General features: G+C 41.2%; 1 protein-coding gene across 3 annotated transcripts in view; it reads left to right on the top strand.

Annotated features, from left to right (window-relative positions):
• The first annotated feature begins 1698 nt into the window (after positions 1–1698).
• RIC1 (RIC1 homolog, RAB6A GEF complex partner 1) overlaps positions 1699–15991 on the top strand; it is a 79473-nt gene continuing 65180 nt past the window's right edge. For all 3 annotated transcript variants that reach the window (XM_084628415.1, XM_084628416.1, XM_084628417.1), the window contains exons 1-3: positions 1699–2374; positions 9319–9426; positions 15621–15697. In XM_084628415.1, coding sequence (XP_084484541.1) covers positions 2234–2374; positions 9319–9426; positions 15621–15697 — 326 coding nt within the window. In that variant the 5' untranslated portion in view covers positions 1699–2233. The remainder of the gene's footprint in view (positions 2375–9318; positions 9427–15620; positions 15698–15991) is intronic.

Raw genomic sequence — 15991 nt, forward strand, 5'->3', positions numbered from 1 at the left:
TAGGGCTTTCCGCTATAAGGTCAGAGTTACTATGTGTAAGGTGCTTGGTGCTAGGAATTGGGTTCCTACGTTTAGCGCAGTTGGAGTTAGGTTTAGGGTTCCTATGGGTAGGGCACTTAGAACTAGGGTTAGGGTTTGTATGGCTAGGGCACTTGGAGGTAGGGTTAGGGTTCATATGGGTAAGGCTCCCTGCCCTAGGGTTAGGTTCGTGGGGGTAGGGCACACGGAGCTGGGGTTAGGGTTCCTGTGGGTAGCGCGCCACATCTTAGGGTTAGGGTTCCTGTGGAAAGGGTACATGGACCTAGGGTTAGGGTTCCTGTGGGTAGGGCTCCCTGACCTAGGGTTATGGTTCCTGTGGGTAGGGCTTCCTGTCCTAGGGACAGGGTTCCTATGGGAAGGGCGCGTGGAGCTAGGGTTAGGGTTCCCCTGGTAGGGCTCCCTACCCTAGTGTTAGGGTTCCTGTGGGTAGGGCTCCACACCTTAGGGTTAGGGTTCTTATGGGAAGGGCGCGTGGAGCTAGGGTTAGGGTTCCTGTGGATAGGGCTCCCCGTCTAGGGTTATGGTTCCTCTGAGAAGGGCGCATGGAGCCAGGATTAGGGTTCGGGTTCCTATAAGAAGGGCACTTGGAGCTAGGGTTAAGGTTCCTATGGGTAGGGCTCCCCGCCTAGGGTTATGGTTCTTCTGGGAAGGGCGCATGGAGCTAGGGTTAGGGTTCCTGTAGGTACAGCTCACCGCCCTAAGGTTAGGGTTTGTATTGGTAGTGCACTTGGAGCTAGGGTGAGGGTTCCTCTGAGTAGAGCTCCCCACCGTCGGTTTAGGTTTCCTATGAGTACGGCACTGGGAGCTAGGGTTCATGTTCCTAGGTCTAGGGTAGTTGGAACTAGGGTTAGGGTTCCTATGGGTAGGGCTTCCTGCCGTAGGGTTAGGGTTCCTATCAGTACGGCTCCCTGCTCTAGCGTTAGGGTTCTTTTGGGTAGCAGACCTGGAGCCAAGGTTAGGGTTCATGTGGGTAGGGCACATGGAGTTAGGTTTATGGTTCCTATGGGTAGGTTTCTTGCCCTACGGTTAGGGATCATATGGGTAGCATGACTGGCACTAGGGTTAGGGTTTCTATTGGTAGGGTACTTGCAGCTAGCATTAGGGTTCCTGTGGGTAATGCACTTGGACCTAAGGTTAGGATATCTATAGGGGTACTTGGACATAAGATTATGGTTTCAAAGTGTAGGGCAGTCGAACTGATTTAGGGTTGGTATGCATAGGGCTCTCTCACCTTACAGTTACGATGGTTTGGGCACTTGGTGCTAGGGGCCCCCAGGTGCATCCCCCCCCACCCAGGAACCTTAAGCCGCGTGCAGGAGACGTTCCTATGGGAAGCCTACGTGTCGCTCCAAGGTCCACAGTCAGTGGCATCTGCTATGGGGACAGGGTCAGGCTAGTCCCAGAGCGGCTACGGTTAACGGCAGGGACGGCGCGAGCGCACGAACTCGCCCCCGAGTAATCCCAGTGGGTGGTTTCCCGAGCTCCGGGGCAGGGCGGGGGACGGATCTACAGCACCCTCCTTTCTCGTGCGCCTGCGCGCTCCCCCCCGGATCGCCGAGGCTAGGAGATTGAGGGCGTTACGGCTGCCGCGCAGCGTCACTTCCGGAGTGTTCTGCAGTCCGGCCAATCCGCGAGCTCGTCCCCCCCCGGGCCTGGCAGTGGGTGGAGCTGCCGACGCGCCGTGGCTCCGGTCCCGAGGCCGTGGCGCCGGAGAGAGCCATGGCGGCGGCCGCAGGGGCGACTGGCGCGCGCGGAGGTCGGAGGTCGGAGCAGGCGCCGCCGCCGCCGCCGCAGCAGCAGACCCCGCCATCCCGCCGCTCGGAGCAGTAACCACCGCCGTGTCCCGGCGACGCTGGCCCGGACCGAGCTCCCGGACCCGACCCCTGCCCGCCGCCAGCTTCCGGGACCCTCCTGAGCCCCGCCGGCCTGGCCCGAGCCCCTTCCTCCCTAGTGCCCCCTTGAGCTGCCCGGGGCGGCGGCCGGAGGCGCTCCGGAGTCCCCGGCTCCCCGATCCCGGCGGCTGGCGCCGTTAGTATGCCCGCCTTCCCCGCTGCCCCCCGGGTGCCTTCCCCACGCGGCTCGCGAGACGGGACCGGGCCGGGAGTCTGAGCGGCGTCGCCCGGGCTGGTGCCGGCCCGGCCCAGTGCGTACTGAGCCCCCTCGTCGCCCCGCGGAAAGAGGGGAGTCTCCGGCCATGTATTTCCTGAGCGGCTGGCCCAAGAGGCTGCGGTGCCCTCTGGAGACCCTGGAGCAGCCGCTGCACATCCAGACCGACCCCCAGAGGGCTTTCTTCGCAGTGCTGGCCCCGTCCCAGCTCAGCATCTGGTATAGCAGGGTGAGTGAGTATCGCCCTGCCAGCCCAGCCCCCGCTCCGTGTGCAGCCTCACCTGCAGGGAGCATGTGTTCCTCCCCTTCCTGCCCACTCAGCGCTGTGGAGCTGCAGGACTAGCTCCTCTGCATGTACTTCTGTGTTTGCAAAGCAGTCTTGTAAGTCAGACCAGTTGCACAATGCTTCCCTAGTTATTTGTAACGAGTCGCTACCATGCAACTTTTTGAAACCAGGCCCATTGGTTTAACAGCTTCAGTTACTTAAAGGCGAAAAATCCCCCATTAAGCTTCTTGTTCTTCACGTGTCTTGGGCAAGAAATATTGGGAAGTCTACTTTCTTTGCTCACCAGTACAGTGTTGCAATGTTGAGTTGTGGATACCCTGTATGGGAATGTTTCCAAGCAGTTGTTTACTGAAACTTCCAACGATGCCTCTTAGCACTTGGTAATGGCTGTTCATAATTCCCTCCCAAAAGTAGCAGGTTAGGCCGAACCTACTTCAAGTCTCTTTCTTGAGCTTCTTTGAACTCAGAATTGGAAATCTGAGGGAATCATGCAATGCACATCAAATGAAAATAAATTAGGTCCCAATCATACAGTGGACTGAATGCTGTTGTCCACTTGCAATCACTTCTGTGATGGGGGATTTTGTGCAGACTTTTATTCAAGAGTAACAAGCCTCATAAAAATTAACTTTTGAAACGTTTGCTACTTAACACCTTATATTGAAACTGAAAACTAAAATCATGCAGTTCTGTTGTTTACTTTCTGTACGTCACTCAGTTTGGGCAATGAAAATTGTATAATCAGTGTCACATAAGATTTATCTATGCAGAATGAATGGGGAAGTTAGTGTGAAATAATTGGTTCTGAATTTAAATTGTAACAGCTGTTCTGCACTAGTTCCCCTTGTGGAAGCTTATTCTGCATGGAGAGTGCCTTTTTTCAGTTTAGGTTCATCCATTTCCAAAGTAGATTAAACTAAAAAAAGCACTTTTAGTGCAGATTAGGAGTGTCCACATAGGAAGCTAGTGTGGAATAGTTATTCCAGGCTCTTCCCCATACAGACAAGCCCTTACTGTTAACTTCACCATCTGGTTGTCATTTCTCTGACACACAACTGCAGTGTTGGGATTGGAAACACTGCAGGGGAATGCTATTCTTTAAAAGCCGAATTTAAGCAATTATACTAGACTGGCATTCTAAGGAGCCTTAGTTTTAAAAAGTAGTAAAGTCCTTAATATCTTCATCAAATGATGCCAATGAAATTTCATCAGATCATACTGGTACTGGGTGATCTGCATTGTCTGTGCATTAGCTTCTGGGTGGAGTGCAGGTGTCGGTTTTAACCTATAAAGCCTTACATAGCTGTACTTGGGGCTGCATCTCTGCTACTGGGTTACTGAGTCTAAAGTCTCACTTTCCCAGTTTAATGGGAAAAGGCTGCTTGTAGGGTGCTTTATTTGAAATGTCCATATCTTTAGAATGTTTCTCTCTGGCCCATCAAAGCCCAGTTTTGTTAACATTATGGATGTGGTATAACTAATCACTTTATCCCATGCACATTTGGGAAGAGGTGGGCTGAAGGTAGTGAAGCTATCGTTGGTAGTTTTGTTGGCAGGTATTACTATGAGCAGTCACAAATACATATTTTTAATTGGTAATTCTAAATTTGTTTTGAAATATTAACTGTAGTTATAATCTCATTACAGAGAACTTGTGGATTTCACAAGATAATGAAAGCTGAGCAACTGAGGGAAAGATACTTTGACTGTTTAAAACTTTTGTTAACACCTGTTTAATGCCAAATAAAACGTTTTGGAGAAAGTGTCACTTTCTTAAAGTTACTTGTGGCACCTTAGAGACTAACACATTTATTTGAGTCTCTAAGGTGCCACAAGTACTCGTTTTCTTTTTGTGGATACAGACTAACACGGCTGTTACTGTGAAACCTTTCTTAGGGTTGTTCAATTGCTGTCTTTTAAGTTAAAGGGTAAGAGAACTCTCCTGAGATATTAACAAGACTTTTAACAAAACCATGGTTAGACAAGGCTTCTTACTAAAGTAAAACAAAATAGAAACATTTTTGGAAAGAAGCTCTTGGGTTTCCTGTTTTCTGCATAAAAATAAAGTATACCTCCGTTCTCCCTCTTTGTAGGTGAGATCATTTAAATCAAAATCATACTTTGAGTTCCCTTTTTTCCTCTTTGAAGATTTAAATCAAAACTACATATTGGGTTCCTGTGGAGGAAATTAGACTTTGTTTTCTCTAAAATGTTTTTCCTTGTCAATAGTAGCTTGTTCAAAACAGTGTCAAGTATCAGTAATATCTAACTTTCTGGAGCAGAATATCCTGAAGTTGCATGTGGTAATCAGAAAGGTGATGAATCTGGCTAAGTTCTATGCTGCATTATGTTTATTTCCAGCACATTAACATTTTAAATTCGGAGTTCAGCTTTGTAAACATACACTCAGTCATGTGTCACTTTCAGGCAAAGTGATACTGTTTGCTAGTGTGTGCTTATAAAGCTCATATTAAGGAAGACATACTTGCTGACAGATATTTTGAAATAAATTACCAAAATAATTGAAACTGGCCTGATTAAATAGTGTTGTTTCTTTAAAATTCTGCAAAATTTGTTAAATGTTGTGTGCAGAATTTTTATTTTTTTGGAGCAGAATCTCCCCAGGAATAGTTTATTGCAGGAGTTCTCAAACCTCATTGCGCTGAGACCCCCTTCTGAGAACAAAAATTACTACATGACCCCAGGATGGGGGACCGAAGCCTGTGTGAGGGGTATGCAATTTGCTTGCCAACCTTTGAGAAAGTTTTGGATTTTTGCTCGTGATTTGTGGATGTTCAACTTTTATTGCATAATCTAATCATGGTCTGAAATATTATGCACTAGTTTAGATCACTTTATAAAAAGCTTTCTGTTAGCAGCAGCAGAGTCTCAATGGTAGAATCACAGCTTGCATAGAAAGTGTGAGCTGTTTTTCTGTACTACAAAATTAAGAGTAAGGTGAATCAACACATCTGATTCTGAGAGAACTGCAACCCGTATGTCTCATTGCAGTTGCACATGACTAGATTTGTTTTTGTGGGCATTCATCACTATGCCTACAAAAGTGTGAAGGGAAAAAATATCTTGTAGTATTATTGCTATAGTATTGTCACTCCAAGTTATGCTGCATGCATAAAGTAGCCTTTGTGAAATTGATGCAACTTCCTTTAGAATTTCCTGCATTTTAGAAAAAGAAAACATCATCAAGCCAGCTTCTGGAGACATGCTAGTCTGGAGCTTTAGTGTTGTCTTTTCACAAGCAGAAATGAAAGGTTTAAAGGTTTGTGTGTAAAATTTGTGCTGCTTGGTGTTGAAGGAGCAAGTTCTGTGAGTTACAGTAGGATTTTTAGGCTCTTTCTCTATAGGCTCTAGGATGTAGTTTTAAATAAGCACAAGTACAAATTGTAATAAAAGGGAGGGGGCATCTGACAAAAAGGACTATTGGGTTACTCTTATGGTAAACAAGCCAACTTTTCTGTTACTATGCATCGTTCTAGGCAAATGCTTTTTAGCAACAGTATGTTCCACAGTTTGTAGATAAGGCCCAGTTCTGCATTGGTAACCACACATGTACTTCTGTTGACATCAATGGGACTTTGCAAGGATACTCACACAGTTCCTAAAAGCTGTATTGGGGTCTTAGGTTGTAACAGATTGCTTTGGAGATCAAATGGACTGTTCCGTTTGTTCCGAGAGCAGAATAGGGAAGCCAGCTGTTTGTCTTCTGTGGTATGTTCAGAGATGTTGTTTTTCTGAGCAACCTGTAAAACTAATTGGTGTAAATATTTATATATCAGGGTTTGTATTACATCCCAAAGTGTCCATTCAAGTTTCTGTTGTGGTAGCCTTGCCAGCTACTTCACCTTGCTTGGTTCAGATGTCAATAGAAAACAATCTAGTTTAGTTTCATCTTTGCAAGTCTATCCACTAGTGTGAACCCTTCCTATAACTTTCACCTCTTTTCATCATCAGTGGAGGCACGCTATTGATTTCAGCACATGAAACCAGGTTGTAACAGTAGCCATTGCACTGCTAAATTCTGTGTCTAGGTAGGCTAACTTGATCACCCATTAATTTGGAACTAAATATTCTAGTAAGGAAAACAGTATCTTCACTTCCAAAAACACCACAAATTTTGCCCAAATAAAATGTACGCTGCTGGCTATGAATCTTTTTAGACATGCCTTTGAATTGCAGCAATGCTATGGAGTAAAATTATTTTGTAAATCGGTATAGTCAAACTTTATTAATTTATGCATCCTGTGACTTACATGCATAGAATAGTTTATTTCAAGTTTTCTTAGTGTTCTCATAAAGAAATGTACAATATTACAAAGACTTCATAGTATTAATAAATAGTGTAAAAGTAATCACATATGAACAAATAATTAAAGCTAAGCTAGAATATATTAATGAGATTTTTTTCCACTTGCTACTGAAATGCTCAAAATCAAGTAGCTGGTAATTGGTCTAGTCACTAGTGGAAATTACTGAGATTCTAATAAAGATACAGAAAACACAAAAAGCATGTTGGTAAGGTACAAATTAAGGAAATAAAGCCATTTTAAATTCATTTGATCTTGGCTTACAACTAACGTGACATTTCATAAGTTTGGTCAAAATGTTTGCTTTTTAAGTAGACTAGTGTATGGGTAACTTGAATTCAGAAGCATTCCTGATCTCATGTGTTGAATCTTGATACCTTGTGTGTATGCATTATGATACTGTCTTTAATTACATGAGCACAGGGTGGATAAAAAGCAATGATCCTTTTTAAAAAAATCAAAAATTGGATTTTCAAACTTTATATCGGATTCTTTTATAGGTTTTTTCTTCAAAAAGCAATCTAAAGAGAGTTTTAATTAAGATGCGTTATAGCTCAAAGATATCTCATCATGGAATAGGGATTATAAATTCTAATTCTATAGTATGAGACAATATATTCATGTAATGTTTAAGAAATGTTTTGTAAATGAGTTCCAATAGGGACCGAATTTTATGGGGTTCTAGGAGCTTCTGTATAGATTGTTCAGATTAATCTTCCCATCTACCCAGTGGGACTCAGTGCTCAGTCTAGAAGATACCATTAGAGATGCTTAGTTTTGCAGTTCTTAAACTGTGGATTTGTCTCCAGAGATAACATGCTTGATAATGGCAAAAAATGTTTTAAAATTAATAATACGTAGAGGTGAGAAATAGTTAAATAAAACAATTTAAATGTCTGTCTGGTGGTGATCTCCTCCTAGCATGGCAAGAAAATCCTCCAAATATTAATTAACATGTTGAATTGGAGAGAGTTCACTTCCCAGTGGCTTCATAAATATCTGCTTCATTTACCTTTGGTAAATGAAATAATCAAACAATCATTCATTTTCTGATATAGCTGTAAAACTAATCTGAAAAGTTTTCAAAATAAATCACTTTAAAAATGTATTGTGTGTACCTTCTAAAAATGAAACCTACATCTGTCTCTGAGTTGTGAAGAATATGTATTAAGGTTATAACAACCAACAAGAATACACTTTTATGTAGAAATCCATGATTAAATAGAGTCTTCCTGACTAGTGATTTAAATCCTGATTTAAATCAATTCCATCCTGCATGAGCACGTACTATTTTTTCTTTAACATATACTTATCTTGTTTTTAGCTTCCTAAGTATTTTTTAAATAAAACTGAATATACAAATTCCATCATGTGGCATCGTATTGATGCCTACATGATTCTTCATGAGAGTTTGGACTTTTAGATCTACTGCACAGACCTCTGTCATTTGAGCTCATAGAGTAACTGATGGTGGTAGGTTGTCATCCTCTATATGGACCACCAGTAGAGGGCAGTGGGACACTTTGTCACTGGATTTCACAGGAGTCTTGGGTTGCATTTCAGACACTGGAGGGCTCTAGTGGGCACAGACTTTTTGTTTTCATTACCCCAAGTTTCACCACTTCTGCCCCATGCTGTCCAAACTGTCTCTGTCCTGTCTCTTCCCAGCCTTTGCCTCTTTATTCCAGTCCTGTTCTCCTCACCTAATCATTCCAGTCTATTTGCCCAGCAAGTTCTAGTCTCACCCTCTGGCTCTTAGTTACAGAAGAGACAGTCGTCTTGCTCTGCTTCAGTGCTTAGCCCCAGCTTGTCCTGCAGCAGGGAAAGTTCTGCTCAAACTTCGTGGAATCAAGCAGCAAAGTTTTAGCATGTCTACTGTGATGTGCAAACTTCAATTTTTGAAAGGTTTTTTTTTTTTTAATAACTTGGCCAGATTTGTGTGGATTTTCACGTGGAAGGCAAGAAATACATCCTTGCTACAGAAGTTACCCCTTGCTAAATTCCAAGTTTCTGACCAAAGCATAGGAGCAAAACATTTTTCCTAAGCCTTATTCTCAGAAATTTTGGCTGAATTTTTCTCCATAAAATTTAGCCTGAGACAGACACCTGGTATAGAAAAAATTCAGCCCAAATGTTTTTTGGCAAAATTATAAGAACCAAAGATACTGTAGTCTTACAGTGAGCAGTGTCAGGCACTCTTAATAAGTGGTAATACCAGCCCCACCTATAATATTCATTGCCTGTGTATTATATAATAGCACTTGATCTGGAGTCTGAAGCTCATTTATATAGGAACTGGTCTAGTTTTAAAAGTTGTGAAGTAGGTTTAGTAAGTATATTGAACATCTGTTGCAATGTATGTAATCCCTTTCAAAAGCAGTATGCTATTCTTTATCAACTGTACAGTAATGATGTCCCTGAAATTCTGTTTCTTAGCATCAGAATAACTTGATTTTATTTTGTGGCACAATGATACTGCAGTAAAAAAACAACAACAAAAAAGCCATATTCCTTTACCATTCGGACATGAAATGTAACTACAGTTTTTTACTCTTTCCTCAGCCCAGTGTATTAATTGTAAGCTACAAGGAACTATCAAAACCAGCTTCTCAGTTTGGACCCTATAAGCAAGCAGAATGGAGGTCTGACAGCACCATGATAGCTGTTTCAGTAAGTAGAGAATTGTTTTCTTTGAAATTGTGATGTTTGTGTGTGAGAGAGTGAGTGTATATATCAATCTTAACTAATGCCAAAAGGCCTTCTGTGCCATAGGTAACAAGTTCCATATAAAGACCAGCTATACAAACCGTAATCAGTATTGATCATTCGTATAGCACCCAGTTCTCTCATGCACGATATGCATAATAAAAACTTAAAGGAAAGCTAGTTTTGAATTTTGCACAGAGGAATATTGTGGATGTTCATTATTTGTATTACAGTAGTGCTTAGGGGCTCCAGTTAGGAATCAATGCCTCTTGGTCCTAGGCGTTTTACAGACATGAAGTACAAAGACAGTCCTTGTCCCAGAGTCTACAGACAAGACTTAATAGATGGTAAAACAAACAGGTGTGGAGAGGGAAAAGGAAGGATAAGTAACAGTGTTTAAAAAAAGAACATCTTGCTTGGTAAGTAGTAGCCATAGCTTTTCAGCTGTATAGACATCACAGTAGGAGTGAATCTTAGAGGGTAAAGTAATGGCTTTATGGATATTTTGAGGGAGGTTTTTCCTGTGCATAGGTAATGGCATGAGACTGAGCAATGGAGTGCTTTGAGAGAGAAGCTGAGCGGTAGGTAATAAACGCTGGGAACACTGGAGCAAGGGCAGCTTTCAACATTATGGCTTCATGCTGCATAGCTACTAAATCAGATTCGTTTGTGAAGAACTTTAAAGACAAGAAGCTTGTATCTTATGAGTGGAAAAGGCCAGTAGAAAGAAGCTGGCAATGTGATCAAGCAAATTGCTAGGAAAACTATCTTAGCAGCAGCATATTGCGTGGATTTGAGAGGCAAGGTTGCAGCAACAAAGGCTAGACAGTAGATTTCAGTAGTCAAGATGTAAGATGAGTTTTGGTAGTGTGAAGAGGAGGAAGGCTGTATCTTAATTGTAAAGGAAGAAACATCAAGTTTTGGATATGGCCTGGATGTATGGGTCTAGAGAGAAGGCCAAATTGAAGATGACATCTAGATTATGGGCCTGAGTGACTGGGAGGCTGAGGAAGACGGTGTGTGGGTGGGTGGGAATCATAGAACTGGAAGGGATCTCAAGAGGTCATCTAGTCCAGTCCCCTGCACTCAAGGCAGGACTAAATATTCTAGAGGAAGGTTTAAGAAGGATGGTTATCATGAGTTCAGTTTTGGCCATGTTGAGTTTTATCACTTGACATCCATGAGATGTTAAAGACCAGCGAAGAAGTAGGTTCAAATGGTATGTAGAGGTAGGTTTTTGGGTCATCAGCATAAAGTTGCCTGAAGTTGTACGTGTGTGAGGTTATCCAGTGATGATAAAGAGGGGCACAAAAGAAGGAGCCCAGGTTTAGTCATGTAGGACCCCCACCAAAATTTGGAGATGAGGAGGACCCACTGAAGAGTGATTGGAGAGGGAAACGTTGAAGTCACAAAAGCCAAGGGAGGACAAGATTTCAAGAAGATAAATATTTGAGGTATGGAGTGGAATAGAAAGGAAACTGGAAGAGAACTGCAGAGTCACCAGTCCCATATGGAAAGAGATTCTGTCTTCCTCTCCAATTTTTGTATAAGGACAGTGAGCTCTGGTTTTGCTGTTCTCAGCAGTGGTGTTGCTTGTATGTCTCAGCTGCAGTGAGAGACCAGTACATTAATTTTCAGATGGTTGGAAGGCTTTAAGTACTGAAAGCTTAGCTGTTCATCAGGTATACTGCATCTGAACCACATACACAAATATGTTAGGTATAAATTCTTAAAATATAAATTGTCTTTAGCATTTTCATTAGTGGTTGACCTACCATATTAAAAATATAATTCTGTGTAAGATTTTTTTAGTAGAAACTCATCAAGTATTGTACAAATCTAATTGTTTACTATGTAGTCATTTTTGCTTTCTTTAGTAAGTACTGTTTTTGTCTATGTATTATAGGAGCCTTACAAAACTGTCAAGAAAATCTACTCTCTGAAGGCTAATAATTATTTACTTATCAAAACCATTATTCTCCCAGATTGACTGGCCAAATATAACTTTGCAATAATGCTATGTAGCATTCTTCTAGCTTCACTGCTAGAGAAAGAAGGATCTTTAGTTCATCCATATTCTAGCATTACACTTCTGGAAATCAGGTGAATGGCCAGGCATCATTTGACTAAATCAGTCTTTTGTGCTTCTTTCTCTGCTGGAGTCTTTCCTGGACTTAACTAAAGTATCTGATAAATTGCTATCATGGTGCTCAAACTCCTTAAAAACCACTATTTTAACCTGCTGAACTCTTGTGAGTAAAAATACAAAATGGTTCAATAAAATATACACAGTAAACATTTATCTCTTCATTTTTTCCCCCCTGTGTATATTATGACAGAGTTTGAGCCTAAGGGCTTTACTCTACTGGCCACCTCTATTCCAAGGCAGCACATTAGCTAGTGATCTTGCCGAAGTGTAACAGCAGAATTTGGTCCAATGACTCTCCCAGGGAGAGTCTAAGCAATGTAACAGGGAAGAGTCTGTGTTCATCAAATGATGTACGTGCCCATTTTTGTACCTAAAAGGGATATCGGGTATTAAGATGAAGTACATATGCATATGCTACAGGTCATGTATTAATACCTGAAGTGGTTTTTCTTACACAAACCATGGTCTTCCAAAATCATTTCAGTTTCAAACTGCCAAATGTGTTGCTGCAATTAGGATTGAAAAAGCTAGCTTCATGAATGTTTAAATTAAGCTAAACTGCTTAAATATGCTGCATAATATTAACAAATATATTTTTGGGGTGTTGAAAAGTGTTAGGACACTTCTGATGTGAGATAGATATGCTGTATTGTGACTCAGAGTTGATTTTTTAGTAATCTTCTGGATAAGTTACAGTACTTTAGAATGTTTTTATAGGACAGTGCTTAATATATTGCTGATGCAAGGTGGGGGAAATTCTAAACTCCCATGTCTTCAAGACTGAGTTCATGCGAGTTTCAGTTTCATAAACTAAAATAACCTACATTCATAATGAAGGTCAAACTGTTGTTGAAACGTAGCTAGTCATGAGGTTTCTAATATGTTTCATGTTATAAAGACAGGCAAATTTGCAAGGCACAAATGAACATACTGTAGTGTTAAAAAAAAAAGTGGGGTGATCAGCCTTTGGATAACCTGTGCCTTGTGCCTGAAATTAAACTTCAGTCAGATAACTGGCAGTAGTGAATCTTAGAAGGGTTAGCAGATGTGTGAATTCAGGGTGCAGCTTCAGAGGCTTAATTACTTCCTGCTCAAAAGAAAAGTGATAGCACTAGCTCTCAATTAGACAGCCAGAGCTATATACATTCTTGAATTGGAAGATAAATTTGTTGCCCTAATAATATATAAAATTGCTTGGGGGGGGGGGGGGGAGAAAGCTGTGTACCCTTGTTTGAGTTTTACTGTTCCCCAGATGACCACAGGGATGTCAAATGCAGAAATAAATTGAAATTACAGTAGGTAGCAAAAGCTACTTCTCTAGGGACATTATTGTTACTTACATCTATAATGGGCACAAAACTCTTCCACTTGCTGTTATTTTCCTCTTCCTTTTTTGACCCTGCCTCAGGCTGTGCTCTAGGCTGAATCAGGACTAGGAACGAATGTTTGTATGGTGTCTAGATTAACATTTATAATCATGTTAATTCTGTTCAATTGCCAGTCAATTATATTATTACAACAGGACCAAAAAGATTTAGTCTAGATCAGGGGTTCTCAAACTTCATTGCACTGCGACCCCTTTGGACAAAAATTACTACACGACCCCAGGAGGGGGACCGAAGCCTGAGCCCATCTGAGTCCCTCTGCCTGGGGCAGGCGGGGACAAAGCCAGAGCCCGAGCCCTACTGCCCTGGACGAGGGGGCCAAAGCCCAAGGACGAGGGGGCCAAAGCCCAAGGACTTCCACCCCAGACAAGTGGCCTGTAACCTGAGCCCCACCATCCTGGGATTAAGCCCTTGGGCTTCAACCCCAGGCAGTGGGGCTTGGGCTTTGGCCTTGGGCCCCAGCAAGTCTAATACCCACCCTGGTGACCCCATTAAAATGGGGTCACGACCCACTTTGGGGTCCTGACCCACAGTTTGAGAACCGCTGGTTTAGATTAAACCAGTGTCTCAAATGTATTTCCAGTCCCTCCCCTTTTCCTATATTTCTCCTCCTGCTGCCTGTCCTCCACAAGTCTTCTAATATGTTTTTCTGTTCAGGATTAATTCCCAGCGTATGCAGTGGGATTCTGCTGTTAATAAAAAGCTGTAGGAACAGAGTTAATTAGTCATGCACTGTTAAAGGGAAATCATATGGATGAATCCTTTACAATGCAGCGAATACACTCCTTGATTTATAAGCATATGTATCTCAGATCTCTCAAAGCAAGGAGGGTGGCTGTCCGGGCAGTCTACTGACACAGAGTGACCAGGGCATTGGGGAGCTGTAGAATGTGACATTGAAATAATAGTTTTACACTGAAATGCAGTCCTACCTAGTGTAAAGTAATTGTGCAGTTGAATGATTATAGTGATCTTGAAACAAACTTGTAATAAAATGTTCAGTTCCTTTACTGTTCAAGTAGCTTCATTGATGGCATTTGATGTCCTGTTCAGAAGTAAACCTTCTAAGGATAGCCGCTTGTACTGAGGATGGAATTCAAGAAGGCCTTTTGTATGTTAATGTCAGTAGGAAGATACTTTACAGTATTGTTTTACTTTTCCTATCTGGATAGGATTCTTATGAGTTTAAATATTTGAACAGGTGCTAAGCAATTGAAAGAACTTATACAGATGTTAGAAATAGGTGCATGTTAAGTTTCTGTACTATGTATTATGCATTTAAGTTAATTTTGTTGCACAGTGGGTGGAAATAAATGGAAACTTAACTCTCAAGGTCAGAGTGGCACTTTTTTTGTCATCTCGAAGGAAGAAAGATATTTGCCTTGAAGAATCCCATTTATTTTTTATATTCTTGTTTTTTTTAGTTTGAAGCTGAAACTCAAATTGAATATATTAAAAAGCACTAAGTTTTTGATGCAAAAACTCTATTCAAGCTGATGAAATAAGCGAATGAGCATGTTTCCCTTTTGGTTCCTTAGCTGAAAAACAGGAAACCAGCTCTGGAAAGAAATTTGAAACCTTTCATATTTCTTTGCTTCTTGCCTTCAGTCTTTTTTGCTTTGAGTGCATGCCCATCCAGTTTTAAAAGGAGTGAGACATAGTTTAGTGTAAATGCATTTGCCCAATTGTCTAGATGAGATTGCTAAACATTTGGTAAGAAACTACTGGCTGGCTGACTTGGGACCTTCTTGGTCATTTGCCTCTGCTGTATTTGTGCAGGCATTTGATGAATTCTTAGTCTTAACTGTACTTGTTAATGACTGAATAAATGTCTGCTAGATTAATAAAATATTTTAAAAGTTTGAAACTACTTCTGTTATTTTGAAAGGCAGATTTGTTTCAATTATGGTGCTATGGTATGCCTAAGCCCATTGCCACCTCTTTCCCATCTCGGAGGTGCTGAGGATATGCTACACTAGTGTTTACTGCAGCAGCTTGGCTTTACTGCACAATTTTTTGGGCACTTCAGGCCAAATTTTTAAAGGTATTTAGATGTTAAAGATTCACATAGGCACCTAGTGGGATTTTCAAAAGTGTGTAGGTCTCTAACTCCCATTTATTTTAATGAAAATCCCACTAGGTGCCTAAATAGCTTTTTAAAAATCAGGCCCATACTCCTACAGTTTGAACTCTGATCTCCCTATTTAAGGAGGAAAATGCCTACCAGTGGTATGCTTTTCATATTGTCTTTTACTGTACAAAGTGATCCCTATGGTGGATTTTAAGGGGTAGTATGTTTGTTTTTTTTTTACCAGAAATGCATCTTGATTTCCAGGTTGTTCATTATAACTTTCTTGTGTAACATTTTCATATCATTGGCTGATGTAAGGTTTAATTGAAACATCTGGTTTATGATCAACCATATTTTGTCTTAAGTATGCATGGTGTGGTATCCGCACTAATGAAGCTGGTATATGAAATTAAGGATTTTTTTACTGGATAGTCTATTTAATTTGTAAAATGTTTGAGATTTCTATAATGGTTTTTATTGGACTTCCTGTAAGTTTTACATATACGCACACAAATACAACATTTGTGAAAGCTACATCATCTATCTCTTTCAGACTGCAAATGGATACATCTTATTTTTTGATATTCCATCTTCAAGGGACAAGTATCTTTATGAGCCCGTGTATCCCAAGTAAGTAGTCTAAACTTTATTCTTTGCAATGTACACTACAGTACATAGTTTTACTTAGTTGAATGTACTTCTTTGCAAAGAACTTCTTCTTTAAAAAATGTTATAAAACTAGATTCATATAATGCAAAAATGTCTTCAGAGATATTTTAATGATCACTGAAAACAATTCCTAAAACTTTTGAAGGGCTGTTTAGTGGAAAAGTGATATATACTTGATGGAACCCTTGGGTTTTCTATTCACAGATAAGGTACTGTATCTCAGTTTTGCCACCAGAAGAGTTCTGTAACTTACAG

The sequence above is a fragment of the Lepidochelys olivacea genome (assembly GCF_965140295.1).
Source record: "Lepidochelys olivacea isolate rLepOli2 genome assembly, chromosome: 5".
Lineage (NCBI taxonomy): Eukaryota > Metazoa > Chordata > Testudines > Cheloniidae > Lepidochelys > Lepidochelys olivacea.